Here is a 16,692-nt window from a genome sequence, read left to right on the forward strand (position 1 = left end):
GTCTTAATTTCTAGCAGTTAACCCACGTACCTGACAACTTGTGGTGGTGGTAAAATCATGGCGAGAGTAAAAGGTGATATGTGAGTGATGGTATTTTGCTCCTGTTCACTTCACATGTTGTGTTGGGTGATATTATCAGTTTATCAGGGTCACGGGTTCAGTATTAATGTACAATTGATTTTAGGGACCTGATTAATTAGACTTTGCTTGTTCTTATATATAGAGTTTGACCTTTTGGCACAAATCTGGCTCACTATGCTGTAATTCTTTGTTAAATGATCCAGTCAGGATGAACTTAAATAAGCAATTGTAATTCTAGTGCGTTCATGGTTACAAATCATTGTATGTCATAGATCTTCACTACTGCTGTTTGATTTATTAATCGGTATTTAAAAAGTATTATAATGTGCACTTATTCACCTTTTTCATTTTATCTCTAAATGTGTAAGAGATATGAAAAAGCACCTCACAGGAACAATTCAAATGTTTTCAATCAGTTGCTCAATCTTTTTATTAGTAAAACCCATCTTGATGCTCAATGCAGAATATTAATTACTTGCCAAAGCCTTCTGCAAATCTTTCTCAGGCAATGTTGTTAGTTATCTGTGTTACGGAGATTTCCGTGGTAGTTAGAGGAGAAAGAAGGTGCGGGGGTGAACGGGTCTCAGGCTACGAAATTAAAGTTAATTTAAAATTTAACAAGGTTATATTTTCTTTTCAAAATTAAGAAATAACAAGCATGGCAGGTACAGAGTAGCAAAGCCACTATTCGAAAATCTACAATTGCAGAGTTACAGGATGGGCTCCAAGAGCCAAACCCACAATACATGAACAATTAGCCCAATCTTACGATATACAGAAATTCAACAAAGGGGCAGAAGACCCCAATCATGCCCAGGAGCACTTGCTCCCAATTACACAGTAAAGCCTCCTCGAGGCATACAACACTCAATTTTCGAGAAAGAGCCACTCGCTCTCAACATTAAGCCTATTAAAGGCCACACCAAACTCCACCTTCAAGTTGTCCTCTAAGGACATAGACACAGGGGTAAAATACCCAACCTACTGAGGCCTATTAAGTGAGAAAAAGGTTAATTACATGACCTCTAAAATAACCACTTGAGAGGAGGCGATCTGCACTCCTAATACACTTGTTTAAAAACCTAATCTGGCACTAGGCCGCTAATGCAAGGGCTAATCCCATACTAACGAGGTGACTTAAGAAAGAAACAATTTACATTACTGTTACGGAAGAATCGTTTGAGAAAAATAAGTTCACCTCAGAACAATATGAGTGGGAGCTCGAGAGGTAAGCACTCTCTATCCCAATATGTAGTTTAAAAGATAGAATAAATACAAGGTGTCTTTACATTTTAGGGAAGTTACATGGTGGAAACGCTTCGGACCCGCCCCGAGAGTTAAACTGCTGAGCTAGCAAGAAAAGAAGTTATTAAAAGGCCATTACCTTGGTGTTGAACTGCTGTCCGAAGAAAGAGGCGCTTCCCGCCCCCTGCTATGTACTTTACACACTGAAAGATGGTAGAGAAGTGGCGCAGAGACCCTAAAATCAGCAGTTTATATACTCTCGCGGAAAGTTCGAGGCGTTTCAGGAAAGAAAACTTCCGCCCACAATCATTTTATTGGTTAGGGTTAAGCAGCACATCCAATTTGAAGAAGAAACCCCTTATTGGTCGTAAATTAATTAAAGAAATTCGGGATTGGCTAAATTCAAAACAAGGGGAAAGAAAGGGGAATACAACCAACTTAAACAATACCAGAAAGAAATTTAACAAGAAACAAACTTTTGAAATAAAATTTTCTCCAAAAAACAGTTCTTTCACTTCGCACTAGGGTGCACTATTGTAGTTCTTCAGTAGTGTCCTCTAGAAGAGAAGGTTCACACTTCTTACTACAGCAAAACAAAAATACGTCGAAAACGACCCAGTTCAGAAACTTCAAAATTTCCAAGTAGTGACATCTTCTGAGTAACTTGAAAATTAATACATTAGATAAAGTTCGGACTTCCTCCAGCAGAGGATTTTCAACTGGCGCAAAGTTTGAATTAGCGGCGTGGAGGTGTACCGCCCGGTACAATCTGTATCAGGACGTGCAGATTATGAAACTTTCAAATGCCCTGGAGTTGGCACATGAGCATTATGCCATGGCCACCCTGCAGGAAATCTGCACTGGGAGGAGGTTTCTATGGAGTCGTATGGAGCTTCCGACTGTACCAGCTCTGCAGTGGCCACATGGAACATAATCCCATTGCAGCAACGAGTTCTATTCCTTTCATCCTGCTTCAGTTTCCCCAATGAGCTACTTGGAAATAGCAGTTCAAGTGCTTAATTTCATTTGACTTTTTTTTCAAGTTTACTGTTCAAATTGTAACTACTTTTGGACCCTGTGAAATTCACTCTTGACATTGTAAATACAGGGATGCAGTTGGACCTTGTGAATTTCACTTTTGACGTAACTACAACGATGCTTTTGGAACTTGTGAAGTTCACTCTTGATCTTGTAACTACAAGGATGCTGTTGGACCTTATGAAGTTCACTCTTGACGTAACTACAACGATGCTTTTGGAACTTGTGAAGTTCACTCTTGATGTAACTACATCCATGCTTTTGGAACTTGTGAAGTTCCATCTTGTCTGAGCCATTTTTGATTCCTGTGTAAGTTCGGTTTCTACCCGAGCTGGGCGTATTTACCAAAATGGCTCGTTACTGCTTCACATGTCCGACTCGTTGGCTGAACGGTCAGCGTACTGGCCTTCGGTTCAGAGGGTCCCGGGTTCGATTCCCGGCCGGGTCGGGGATTTTAACCTTAATTGGTTAATTCCAATGGCACGGGGGCTGGGTGTATGTGCTGTCTTCATCATCATTTCATCCTCATCACGACGCGCAGGTCACCTACGGGTGTCGAATAGAAAGACCTGCACCTGGCGAGCCGAACTTGTCTTCGGACACTCCCGGCACTAAAAGCCATACGCCATTTCCATTTCCACTGCTTCACATGGGACGATCCCAAAACTTCTGTGATTGTATGAAAGATGGCAGTCCTTATGTTTTCTGTCACGGATTGTTTAACTTTCCACTGGAAAGTTTTCTTCTTATCTCCTTGACTTAAAATACAGGTGGCAGGTTATAACAAGATATAAGATGGACTCCATGCATCTAGGTACAGCATTTTCAATGTACAGAAACCTTTCTAAACATTTCAAATGAATTTTCTACTACCATTCTCCTCCTTTCATTGAACCTTGATATTACTTCAGGTACTGATATCATTTAAACACCTTTTTATTTATGTTATAATGGTTGTTGATGTCTCTTGTTTACCCCACAGTATGAATGAAACGTGATTCTCTGTACTTGGTGTGATTATGTTTATTTTCAATGTTATGGTCCTGAAATTACTACATGCATATATTCTTTTGTGTCTACCTCCCATCTACACTGTATGGCTATTCATGTCACCGCAAGGCTTCACTCGCTCTGTACGAATTGCCATCTTGATGGTTTTTTATGTGAATAGGGACTTTCTGATCCCATTGCTAAATTTATGATTATGTATACACGTGACCCTACCCCTTTCTACCGACCGTGGTGTTGTGTTATTGAAGGATCTGAATCCTTGATGGACTCAGAACTGCTCTTCGCTCTTATTGTTTTGTTGCCTGACTGTATGTGTGTACAGGTGAGAGTGTAAATGGGTGGGGTATCAAGAAGGAATATCTTTGTTTGAATTATATTTTGTTCTTGTTTTTAATTTTATTTCTCTATCTCGTTGGTGCATTTTCCTTTCGGCCTTTGCAACTATCTTAGCCTCTTGTATTGTTTCCAGCCCACATGTTTTATCCTTCTTTCATGTAAGCTCTGCAAATGCTCTTGCCTCATGGCATCATTTTTATTTTTTGCGGTTTGTGTTTGTCCTCCTTTTTATTGTATTCCGGGAGTTCTATGAATAATTATTTCCTTTAGTCTGCTCTATGATGCGCAGGAGGATATGTTTTTTGGGGGGATGTATTGTTGTGGGCACTGAAAAAGCGAATAAAGAGAGGTGTGATATACGGGATTGGAGATAAGTGGAGTTGGTGAAATTAATAGCTGTTGGAAAGTAAGACCACCTTTTAATGAACTGCGTGGATTGGGTTGTGTTTGTGGTGGTGATAATCGGAATGCAATCGCACACTGATAAGTGGTTCAGCTGACTGTAATATAATGTGATCCTGAATGATGGTATGCTGTCACAGTGATACTGTTCCTACTTCTCTGTAAAAGGGTGATTACGTAGGTATACTTTCATATCGATTATCTTTTTCCTGTTTTTAAATCAATTTCCTTTCTCCTGATTTTCATTTTATTATTTCAATATGTGTTTCCTTTTTATTTGTTGAAATTCATTGTGTTTTTGTTTTGAAAATTTATCTCTTGGTATTATTCTGCTGAGAGGCACATCTCCAGCTCAAGGCTTGTAGCTTGTGGCCTTTCCCAGTCATTATCCGGACCTCAGTTTTTGTCTTGTGTCGTTGTATTATGCATGGTGAACAGGATTCTGTCCGTGCGGGGTGTGGCTCATGACCTAACTAACAAGAATGCTTTTGGAATTTATGAAGTTCACTCTTCACATTGTAACTACGACAATGATTTTGGACCTTGTGAAGTTCACTCTTGATATTGTAACTACAAGGATGCTTTTGGACCTTCTGAAGTTTGCGCTTGACGTAACTACAACGATGCTTTTGGACCTTGTGAAGGTCACTCTTCACGTTTTAACTACAACAATGCTTTGGACCTTCACTGAATTTCTTTGCCTTTGTAATAGGCTGATTTAAACAGTAATATCACAACATTTTAACAATCAGTTGGCATATATTGCTCAAGTTCTAAATTTTAAGAGGACACAATTACACTTCACTGATTTTCTTTTAAATGATCAGAAACACACCAAGTTAATAGTATATTTAGAATTTATATGACACTTTGTATACTCTACATCACTTGATGAGAATTTCTGTAAATGTTTGCAGATTTACAATCGAGTGCTGTAGCTCCTTGGTGATTACTCTAGCACTGACCAGTTGAAACAGAAGCAAGAACATGTGGTACAAGTTTGAGCAGGAAATACAGTATTATGCCAGAAGTAAATAATTATAGTCCTGACCTATACATATGTAAGGACATAATCTGAAAGTTGATAACTCCAAAGCATTTTGCTACTGAATGAAAAATAGACTAAAATAGGCAGCAAATATAGCTTGCCAAAATTTTAGCTTGTGTGGCCATGCAAAACGGTAGAAAAAGTGCCGAGACCCATCTGCCCATGACGTGATCTAAGAATTGCTCCCTGCAGGAAGCTACCAGCATTCTAACTGCTCCTTGTGCCCTCTCTCGTTCATGGTATGTAGCTCAATTTGTCGTGTATTTCAAGCACTAAATGTTGCTCCCATATAGAAATGACATCCACTTTGGCTTCATTAAGTTATCAACTGCTCAATAGCTTGCACAGTCGGGGTGCAATCAGACTGAGATTTAGTTCCATAATTACTGTAGACAAGGTAATCCACATAATCAATACAATATAAAATTAGTACTTCAATTTATTTTAATTATGGTACTAGTTTCGGCCTATTCATATTAGGTGGAATACCTCATTTAACTACATAATTATATTGTCATCCATACTGAACATGAAAATTATAAACTTTGAAGTTAGTTCTATCTTATGGAATACAGCTGATCACAATTGCATTAGCTTTGCTACATATTGTTTCATTTTCAAGTTATGTTTTGTGAGAATACAAAGCTTAAATACTTGAAATTATCTGCCTCCTCCAGTTTTGCATTCAATCCATTAAAGTAGGGATGCTGTGTGGACACAGGCAAAGTGGTGTGCACAGAATGATGAACTAATTCTCTATAACACAAACATTTTCACATCTTGCTGTAAGTTACTAGATAGAATTATGAATACTTACAGATTTAATGTGCAGCGAAGAAAAAAGCAGACAAGTGATTGAAGATAACACAAAAGTCAATCATAACAGAATATTTTTCCTAGGCTTGTAGGTTGCAAGTAGGCAGTAACACCAAATGTTTCACTTTACCCAGCATTTTCTCTGAATGTTACTTTTGCACTCATGAAGTATTAGAAAATATGTAAGACTAAATTATGCTTATTCTTATAGGGATTATCAAGATAAGTATTTGTTCAAGGTTGAGAACTTCAAATATTATTCTAAGGTTTCTGACATGACTTGAAATTGCTGCACCACTTTTAATTTATTATTCAAAATAAATTCATTGTATTATTAGGAATACCTGCAAATAGGAAATGATAAGCGAGTGGCAGCATCACAGTATCGCCTGCCTCTGTGAACAATTTGGCTTCAAGATACTGGACATGTATCGATCTTATTAGGAGTTGAACAAAATACATGTTACTGCATTGATCATGAAAACACATTCTGAGACAAAATGAAGTGCACATTACAATATTTCTTATAGAGCTGATCAATGAATCAAACAGTGGTAGTTGAAGACTGTGGTTCACAAATCATTTGCAACCATAAATGCCAATAAAAGATAAAAACAAGCAAAATCAAATAATTCATGATCTTAAAATCCCGATGATCTCAAGGAAGTGACATAAAGCAAACATACGGCCTGGACAAGGAAGAGTCAGCATACAAGTTAAAGAAGGTTGCCATGATAAAATAATATCAAGGCAGAGTTTCACTAACAAATGTATTATAAACAAGTAAGCATATCAATTCTGAAATTCTTACACTACTATATAACCAGCAAGAAGGAATTTCAGAGAATATCACAAAAAGTCTGGATCAGGATTAATTGCTTGATTCACAAATTTTTTCTGACCAGAAAAATGCAAAACTTATGAAACAGAATTACAACAAAGATCTCTCAAAATTGTTTACAATGTTTGAAAATTTCACTTGGGTTATTCCTAAGCTGTTTTAAGTTCAAATCAAAGTCACTCACAAAGTATATCCATTAAAATTAATTGCATTAAGAAGGTGGTAAACTACAAAATACTCTTATTAGTAGAAAAATGGAAGGTTTTCTCGACAAACAAAATGAGGAATTGTAAATGTTGTCTCAGTTACTTTGCTCAATCACCTCAGGAGAATAAACAAGGGCATACAGGAAGACCGACACTTTCACACAATGAATGAACGCGATTAGTTAAATGAAAGCAGAGGTGAAACTTTAAAGGCAACTTGCCCCTGTGATGAGTATGTCTAACAGCATGGCCGTGTGGCTTCACCGCATTTCTATCAGGTACTATGTATGGACGTGGACAGCCGTTGATTCTAGATGTTGGTCTATATACACTCCAAATGATTGTATGGCCTTATATATTTGAGACAATCAGAATGGAAGGAACAAGAGAACATAGTGGAGTGATCTGGATAGGGCTGGCATAAGAGATGATGACATGGCGCACTTGTTGAAGAGGCCTCAGTAGATTGCAGGCTGACTTACAGTGAGGCAGGTTTTGTCTCTGAGAGGTAAATGTACTATATGACAAGATTGTCGACAGGCAGATCACGGTAAGAGTTGCTGTTTCAAGAGTTTATGGATAGCATCTCAATATTGAGGCAGTCGAGCATTGTGAGGCATATTTACTGCCTCAGTGGTGTTCTTCAAGAATTAGGAATTAAGAAATTAAATGCCAAAAAGTAGCAGCACTATTTCCACAAATCCTATGAGGCAGAGTGTTCTTGAGTTATTTTTGGTTTCTATATATCTGGTAGTTTTGGGCACTCGATGCATAGAGCTGATTGTGTCCCAGTTTACTAAAATGCATCATTTTATATGGGAAGTAGCATAATAAATATAAAAGTAAAATTTTATGAAGAAAGGATTTTATCAAAAAACCTGCATGATGCTTATTTTTGTTCAGTGACCTGCACATAAGGAAAAACAATTAAAATTGTAAATAATACAGCTACCTCACATTGTTAGATGCACTGGTCCCAGTTTAAGCAAACCTTTTTAAAATTAAAATCGAAATATACTGAATAAAATAGCAAATCTGCATTATGAAATTGAGTTTAAGTACATCCCCCCTCCTGCATTGTGTCCCAACATCTGTGCATATTTGTTTCTGAGTTATATTTTGCTATGTAAAGCTTAAAATTTGCGATAATTGACAGATGATACCTGTAACTGTGTACCGTGCAATTCCACTCTATGATTATTAGCCCTAGGCAAAGGTTACCTTTGTGGAGAAATTTGTGTGCTTGTGATTGTTAATCAGACAGTCATCATAAGATGACTTTGGACTTTCCCTTCGTTTTTACTTTGTTAAGAAGGAAGCCTTACTTTCCAGGGTCACTCAGTTAACAAGAGCTTTACAGTCTGTTGAACACAACAACTCTACAACATATCTGTTAAAAACACAATATTACACAAGGAATAAAAACTCCCCTTTTTCAACAAGATAACAGAAGATTTCATAAACAAAGATTACCAGTTACCTAATTCACAACATATGATATAGCTGATTTAGGACTTAATGTTGCAACAAAATGCTTCACAAATCTTTGCAAAATGGCATTCCCCAATGTGCACTATTTGATTTCCTTTGGCGATATACGTGTAGAAATGATTCACTGAGCCAAAACAAAAAGGCAGCTCATACAACGTTCTAACATATAACAATTTACTGCACTGAAAAAAACAGGAGAAAAGAATCTGCCTTGTAAATACTAGTAAAGAAACTAGTTAATATATGTTAATTAATTGTACATGATTTGAGAACATATCGCCCCCTCTATCGCAAACTAGCAAAAGTGACGAACTAACGAACGTGTAGTTCTAAAATTTTGGTCTAGATTTTATTATTTATATAATGTCTACCCTCTGACAAAGTCTCACATCTGCAGCTCATTCTGTATGGCTAACACATAAAACCAATCATTAAATATAAAAATTGATTTGACATGAGTAATCACAACTTCCTTCAGCTCTCCTACTTTTTTGACAATTTGCACATTTGTTCGTTTGCCAGAAGGGGGACAATATCATTCTCTTCTTCAGTGAAAGCATTTCTCAATGTCAATGACTTGATTAAAATAAATAGATGTTCAGTTATTTTCATAACATTATTTCAATATTATTAACTAAATGTGTATTCTAACAGGGTCCATACACTAGTCATAATAATAAATTTCAGGTTTCAAACAATACAGGTGCTAGTTTGTTTTCTATCATATATTATTATGTTACCATGTAATAAAATTAAATGAGGATATGTATCTAAGAAGTAAGTTTATTTTATTTTGTAGCCCCATTAGTATGTCTTAACTTATAACAGTTATTCTCAGTGAAGGTCTTTAGAAAACAAATTACTGGTCTGAGGTTGAGATTGTGAACTATATTTTCATGTATGTCTGCAAACAATGCAGTAATTAACAAGACTTCAAATGTACTTATATTATTACTTTTTCATTCTAGAATTTTATTTTGTCATTTTGAATACTTTGCTAATACTTGAAGTCCTGGATAGAGGGTAGAAGTTAACACTCCATGAGGTTTTACAGTTGACTCTTGCGATGGCTCCATGACTTGGTGAAAGAACGAAATTAAATATGTGTGGCTGGGATTGAACTTGACCGGCATACCAAGCAGCTAAATGTTTCCATGTTTCAGAATGGACAGTTTGGAGATGAGGATTTTTGCCTGAAATTCTGGGAGAAGGAACAAAAGTTGAACACCACAACAAGACACCAGATTAGTAACAGAAGTTAAAAGGAATCCCTTTCATAAAGCTGCTACTTTAAGTCAGTTGGTAAGTTTCCTGGCCAAAAAACCGACTGTAAGAAATCGCACTACAGACCACCAATTTGAAATCTTGATGTGCCATTCCTAGGGAGTTCTTGAGGATGAGCATCTAGGCAAGTGGAAAATTCCAATAAAGATTTTTAAAATGGTAATATATTCTAATGAAGTCACCTCTTCTACTACAAAGGAAGGACCCACTTTGGTTCATCGTTCTCCTGGCACCCGACCCAACCACAAATATGCTGCCAGTGGACTAGTGTGTCTCGCTGGGCTGGATTTCTCATCATGGAACAGGCACATTTGCTGATAACTGAACCAGCATAAATATAAATGTTTGTTGCAATGTTACGAGGTTCCTTATCCTCGTATAATCCATCGCACACATTCTAGACTGGTTTGCGAGCAGACACAGTATCAAACTGATAGAATGGCTTATTTACTCTGTGGATTCGAAACCAACTGAGAATATGAGGGTATAAGTATAGAAGGATATGTGAAAAAAAATGGGCTTAATTTACCTCCATGATGTTCTGATGATTTGCGGAACTTTGTCCAGAATGCTTTCAATGCCATGGCTGAAAGTAATCATTATTTTAAAAGACTAGCAGGTTGCATACACACTCAACTGCAACATGTGATCGAGTTGGGAGAGAGATGGATTCAGTATTGCATTGTGGCTTTGTTACCAGAAAAATATTTTAAGCTCGAAACTCTGTATGCAGATTTCAGAAGATTTTTTTCTCAGCTATCGAGGAGACACTTGCCTGTGCATTAGTTTTACTTCATCTTGACCAATGTGATGTAGTTTACAATGACCTGATTCCCACCCTCGCACATAAATTACAACATGTTAAAAATCTTGTGTATGATACTGTGCCATTCCCCTATTCCTTTAATCAAGCTCAATTGAATTAACACAGACACGATTACTAGTAATGAAGTTAGACACAATGAATAAATTACATAAGATTTCAAGGAATTGAGAATAACGCAAATTCGGAATCAATAAAATCGCAGTAACAGTGACCAAGACTATTCAAATTGTTAAGGACGACACTTTACAAATGAAAGCCTAATTCAACTGTATGGATGTGTTCTGAAGGAGAAAAATTGCGCCAAATTTTTAAAAATTGAGAAGAAAATAAGACAGAAAAACTATTCAAAGGACAATATAAGTCTACAGCAAAAGGACATATTATAAGATTTAATAAATACACATAAAGTAATAAAATACGCCACATAAATTGATTCGCAGCGGCAAACAAGAAGAGCAACGACAAGGTCGTGATTCAAGAAAGAATATTTACTATATTGCACTAGAGACAATAAACAACTATTAAAGCCATTCTTTACTACAACAAATTGAAATATATGCACACATATTGGAGATCTACCAGAAACATATTCATTATATGAAGTTATATTAAGTGGATGACAAATGTCATTCCAGAAAGCGACAGAAAAATATAAGGTTTTCTGAAATCATGTATATTGATAAGTAATGACAAGGTTAGTATGTCTGTAGTTAAAGCCTACATTGATGATGTGTGTTTAGAGTCTTCAGAATGACTTAAATTACATTATACACTTGCGAGTGATTATTTATGCCAATGATATAAGGGAAGAGGTAGTCTTCATCAAATGCAAGACAAACTCAAGTTAGGTAGTGTAATGAAGTGTTCCAATGAAAACAAGGAAACCCAATTAGCCTGTACCATATGTGAAATATTAAAAAGAGGGATAATTTTAGAATCTTCGATACGCAATGCCAAGTGATATTATGATGTGTAGAAGTTATTTATGTTACCGTAATAAAATAGGATATGAATTAAATAATGACAGACTGAAAATATGTTAAAAAATAAATGGCGTACGGCTTTTAGTGCCAGGAGTGTCCGACGACATGTTCAGCTCGCCAGGTGCAGGTCTCTTGATTTGACGCCCATGTCATGATGAGAATGAAATGATGATGGAGACGACACATACATCCAGCTCCCGTGCCAGGGAAATTAACCAATGATGATTAAAATTCCCGACCCTGCCGGGAATCGAACCCGGGACCCCTGTGACCAAAGGCCAGCACGTTAACAATTTAGCCGTGGAGCTGGATGAACACATGTTAATGTTATTTGATTAGATATTGATCCAATACTGTGAATAAATTTGAGTGTCAGATAAGATATAGTTGAAATATGTGAAGAAAAAGGAAATGATGTAAGGTAAAATGTGTTATGGTAAAAACATAACAATGTTATATGTTGTGAATGAAGAATATGTAATGCTATGACCAGATATTATCATGCAGTAGCAGTATATTGTCTGAGAATCCATATCGTAGATTAATGGTGACGTGGTTATACGTACATAAACTTACAGAATGTCATGATTGTAGGTCAGATCATCGAAAAAGAATTCTTATAAGAATATGCACTTTGATATTTTAATTTAATATCGCTATTCTAAAGTCAAATTTTTCCCAAATGATGATGGCATAACAGAGATTAACATAGATAACTGCTATATTGTGTGATGGATACAATTGAGAGTAGATAGTATATAGTGTCTTCGAAAATGATTTTCCCTAGACAAGGTAATTAGAATAACTCCCACATTAGGTCATTTATTAATATACATGGTCATATTTGAGAATCTTATCATCATGTTAAACACATCCCATGATTATTTACATTAAAATTAATTCATATTAAGTATGATGATGTTTAACATAGTAATTTTAACATGAACAGAAGCAGATTTATGTCATCGAGTGAGAAACTTATCTTTTCCAGAAGCTTATACTGAAATGATATGAAATGAAATAAAAAGCATGTATTAACAAAACTTGTCGTTAATGACAACCAACATAAAGAATGATCCTTCAGATCGATACAACCTACACCTTCCCATGTCAATGGATATTTTATTGCATAAAATTAATAATAATCCATTTCAATTGTGGTATATTGTACAAATAGCTAGAGATAGGAAAGGCAAGAAGCCAAATGGAGTAACCAATGTCCATTACATGAGAACAGATGATTATTACATTTGAGAAGAATGAATATCAATCAAGTTTTAAAATTAATTCCTACATTTTACTTTTCTTATCCAATTAATTCTTATATTCTTGAATGTTATGTTTGAGTCAACAGTCAGTAGAATGGTTTGATGCAGCTCTCCATGCCACCTTATCCTGTGCTAACCTTTTCATTTCTACATAACTATTGCATCCTACATCTGCTCTAGTCTGATTGTCATATTCATACCTTGGTCTGACCCTACCGTTCCTACCACTGACACTTCCTTCAAAAACCAAGTGAAAAAGTCCTGGGTGTCTTAAGATGTGTCCTATCATTCTATCTCTTCTTCTTGTCAAATTTAACCAAATCAATCTCCTCACACCAATTTGATTCAGTATCTCTTAATTTGTGATTGGAGCTATCCAACTCACCTTCAGCATACTTCTGCAACACCACATTTCAAAAGCTTCTATTCTCTTTCTTTCTGAGCTGGTTACCATCCATGTTTCACTTCCATACAATTTCATGCTCCAGATGAAAGTCTTCAGAAACATCTTCCTAATTCCTATGTCAATGTTTGAAGTGAGAAAATTTCCTTTCTTTACAAAGCTCTTCCTTGCTTGTGCTAGTCTGTATTTTAAGTCCTCCTTACTTTTGCCATCATACTACCCAAGTAACAATATTCATCTACTACCTTTAAGACTTAATTTCTGATTCTGGTATTACCTACAGCACCTGCCTTCGTTCGACTGCACTCCATTACTTTTGTTTTGGAATTATTTATTGTCGTCTTGTACACCTTACCCAAGATTTCATCCATACCATTCAGCCCAAGACTTCATCCATGCCATTCAGCAATTTCTCGAGACCTTCTGCAGTCTCAGATAAAATAACAATATCATCGGTAAATCTCAAGGTTTTTATTTCCTGTCCTTGGACTGTGATTCCCTTTCCAAATTCCTCTTTGATTTCCTTTACTGCCTGTTCTATGTAAACATTGAAAGGAAGGGCGACAAACTGCAGCCTTGCCTCACTCATTTCTGGACTGCTGCTTCTTTTTCAAAGCCCTCGATTCTTGTCACGGCAGACTGATTCTTGTACAGATTGTGGATATTTCTGTTCTCAGTATCTGATCCCAATCAAGTTCAGAAAGTCAGGATTGCTTCACGATTTTTCCTACATATTTTCTGAAGCCAATTGATCTTCTCACAACTCAGCTTCAACTTTTCTTTCCATTCTTCTGTGAATAATACGTGTTACAATCATGTAGGTATGAGATACTAGATTAATGGTGTGGTAGTTTTCACACTTGTCAGCACTTGATTTCTTGGGGAAGGTATAACAATATTCTGCCGAAAATTTGATGGCAGTTCTCCTGTCTCATACATCTTACACACTAGATGGAGAAACATTTCCATGCTCATTTCCCCTAAGGCAATCAGTAATTCAGAGGGTATTTCTTCAATTTCCAGGAGGTTTGTTCCTGTCTAAGACTCTCACAGCTCTGTCAAACTCTGACCTCAAAATTGGGTTTCCCATTTCATCAGGATCAATAGCTTTTTCTTGTTCCAGAACGAAATCATCTACGTCTTTACCTTTGTACAACTGTTGGATATTTTCCTGCCATCTTTACGCTTTGTCTTCTTTCCTTAGAAGTGGCTTTCCATATGAGCTCTTAATATTCATACACCTATATTTCCTTTCTCCAATGGTTTCCTTCATTTTCCTGTATGCAGCATCTACCTTTCCTGGGACCATACAACCTTCAACATTCTTGCACTTCTCTTTGAGCTATTCTCTCTTAGCTATCCTGCACTTTCTACCCACTTCATTCTTTAATCGCCTGTATTCTTTTCTGCTGTCTTCATTTCTTGCATTCTTGCAATTTTGTCGTTCATTAATCAGGTCTAGAATCTCTTGAGTTATCCACAGATTCTTACTTGATCTTGTCTTCCTTCCTAACATTTCTTCAGCAGCCCCACTGACCTCATTTTCCATGACTACACATTCTTCCTCTATTATGATTCCTTCAGCCTTTTCACTTAGTCCTTGTACAACGTGTTCCTTGAAACAGTCTCTCACAATCATTTCTTTCAACTTCTTTACATCCCATCTCCTGGCATCCCCTCCTTTCTTCAATTTCTTCAATTTCAGGTCCCATTTCATGACCAACAATTTGTGGTTAGAGTCCACGTATGCTCCTGGGAAAGTTTTATAATCCAACATCTGGTTTCTGAATCTCTGCCTGATCATAATGAAGTCTATTTGATACTTTCCAGTGCCTCCAGGTCTCATCCACATATACAAACATTGTTTGTGGTGTTTGAACCAAGCATCAGCAAGGACTAAATTATGATCAGTGCAGAATTCAACCAGTCAACTTCCTCTTTCATTCCCTTGTCCCAATCCAAATTCTCCTACTCTTCCTTGGCCTACCACTGCATTCCCATCTCCCATCACAATTAGATTCTTGTCAACTTTTGCATATTGTATTAAATCTTCTATCTCTTCACATATTCATTCGATTTCCTCTTCATCTGTGAACTAGTAGGCATATTGTGCTGGACGTTGGCTTTGTGTCCTATTTTTTGCTGCCCTATTTTTTTATTACTTATTAAACCAACTCCTCTATTTCTCCTCCTTGATTTTGTGTCAATAATTCTGTAGTTGTCTAACCAAAAATCCTGTTCTTCCTGCCAACATACTTGAATTATACCAACTATATCTAACCTTAGTCTATCCATCTCTCGTTTCAAATTCTCTAGCCTTCCACAATGATTCAAACTTCTAAAATTCCATGCTCCAACTTGCAGAATGTCAGAATCCATCTTGCTGATGATTGCCCCCACTTGGAGATCCAAATCGGGGACTACTTGAACCCTGCATGTCCTCAGGAGTTAGTTACGGCTGTAGTTTCCCCGTTGCTTTCAGCTATATAGCAGTATCAACACAGCTAAGCCATGTTGTGTATTATTACAAGGCCATATCAGTCAATCATCTAGACTGCCACCCTTGCAAATTCCGAAAGGAAGCTACTCCCCTTTCCTGAATAAATGATATTAATTAAGGTTAATATGATGTGCTATTGATGTTTTCCATACTGACAAGGATCAACTCAGATTTAAACTGTAGAATTATCCATTTTCTAGCAATTTCCTGATAGACAGATGGAGACGTCCATCAATTTCGATGATGATAGCATATCAACGATGTTTTAATCCCACAATAAAAATCTTTATGAAAGAACAATATTGAACCGTGAGATCTAGACGGGAAATATTTACGTCAGCTTTCCTGGATGCGGGAATGGCATACTATATAAGCAACTACGACCATGCCACCGTGGTCTGCAATGAACTTGGCTAGATAAAACCAGGCTGTAACCTTCATGCCCTAGTACTTCTTCACCGAATTGTCTCTATATCCTGTCTGAACGTACATTAATTTAACTGGTCATCCAATCACAATTTTGGAATGTACTTAAAAAGACACACACACTTATCTATAGAACTCCATCGTAAAACATGATACCCATACTCTTTTGTCAGCACTCCTGTGGAATAAGCTACCTCCATCTGACAGTTTCAGGCAACATCTCCTCACAACTAAATTATAAATTGTTAACAGTAGTTCTCTGATTATTTTTAGGCATTATGTAGTGAGGATTCTGTTCCATATATTAATATTTTTCATATATTTTTGTGATTATCACCTTTATCAATCACTTTGATACTGTACCAGTACCTCACCAGATGAGTTGACCGTGAGCTTGCATCCGGGAGGTAGTGGGTTCGAACCCCACTGTCGGCAGCCCTGAAGATGTTTTTCCGTGGTTTACCATTTTCACACCAAACAAATGCTG

General features: G+C 36.7%; 1 protein-coding gene across 1 annotated transcript in view; it reads right to left on the reverse strand.

The window, feature by feature from the left end:
- Positions 1 to 7,913: 7,913 nt before the first annotated feature.
- The window catches only part of LOC137502980 (uncharacterized), a 47,167-nt gene continuing 38,388 nt past the window's right edge, over positions 7,914 to 16,692 (reverse strand). Inside the window, exons 6-7 of the mRNA XM_068230272.1 lie at positions 14,817 to 15,028; positions 7,914 to 7,931 (exon numbers count right to left, since the gene is read on the reverse strand). Coding sequence (XP_068086373.1) covers positions 7,914 to 7,931; positions 14,817 to 15,028 — 230 coding nt within the window. The remainder of the gene's footprint in view (positions 7,932 to 14,816; positions 15,029 to 16,692) is intronic.

This window comes from Anabrus simplex, chromosome 14, assembly GCF_040414725.1.
Source record: "Anabrus simplex isolate iqAnaSimp1 chromosome 14, ASM4041472v1, whole genome shotgun sequence".
Taxonomy (NCBI): Eukaryota; Metazoa; Arthropoda; class Insecta; order Orthoptera; family Tettigoniidae; genus Anabrus; species Anabrus simplex.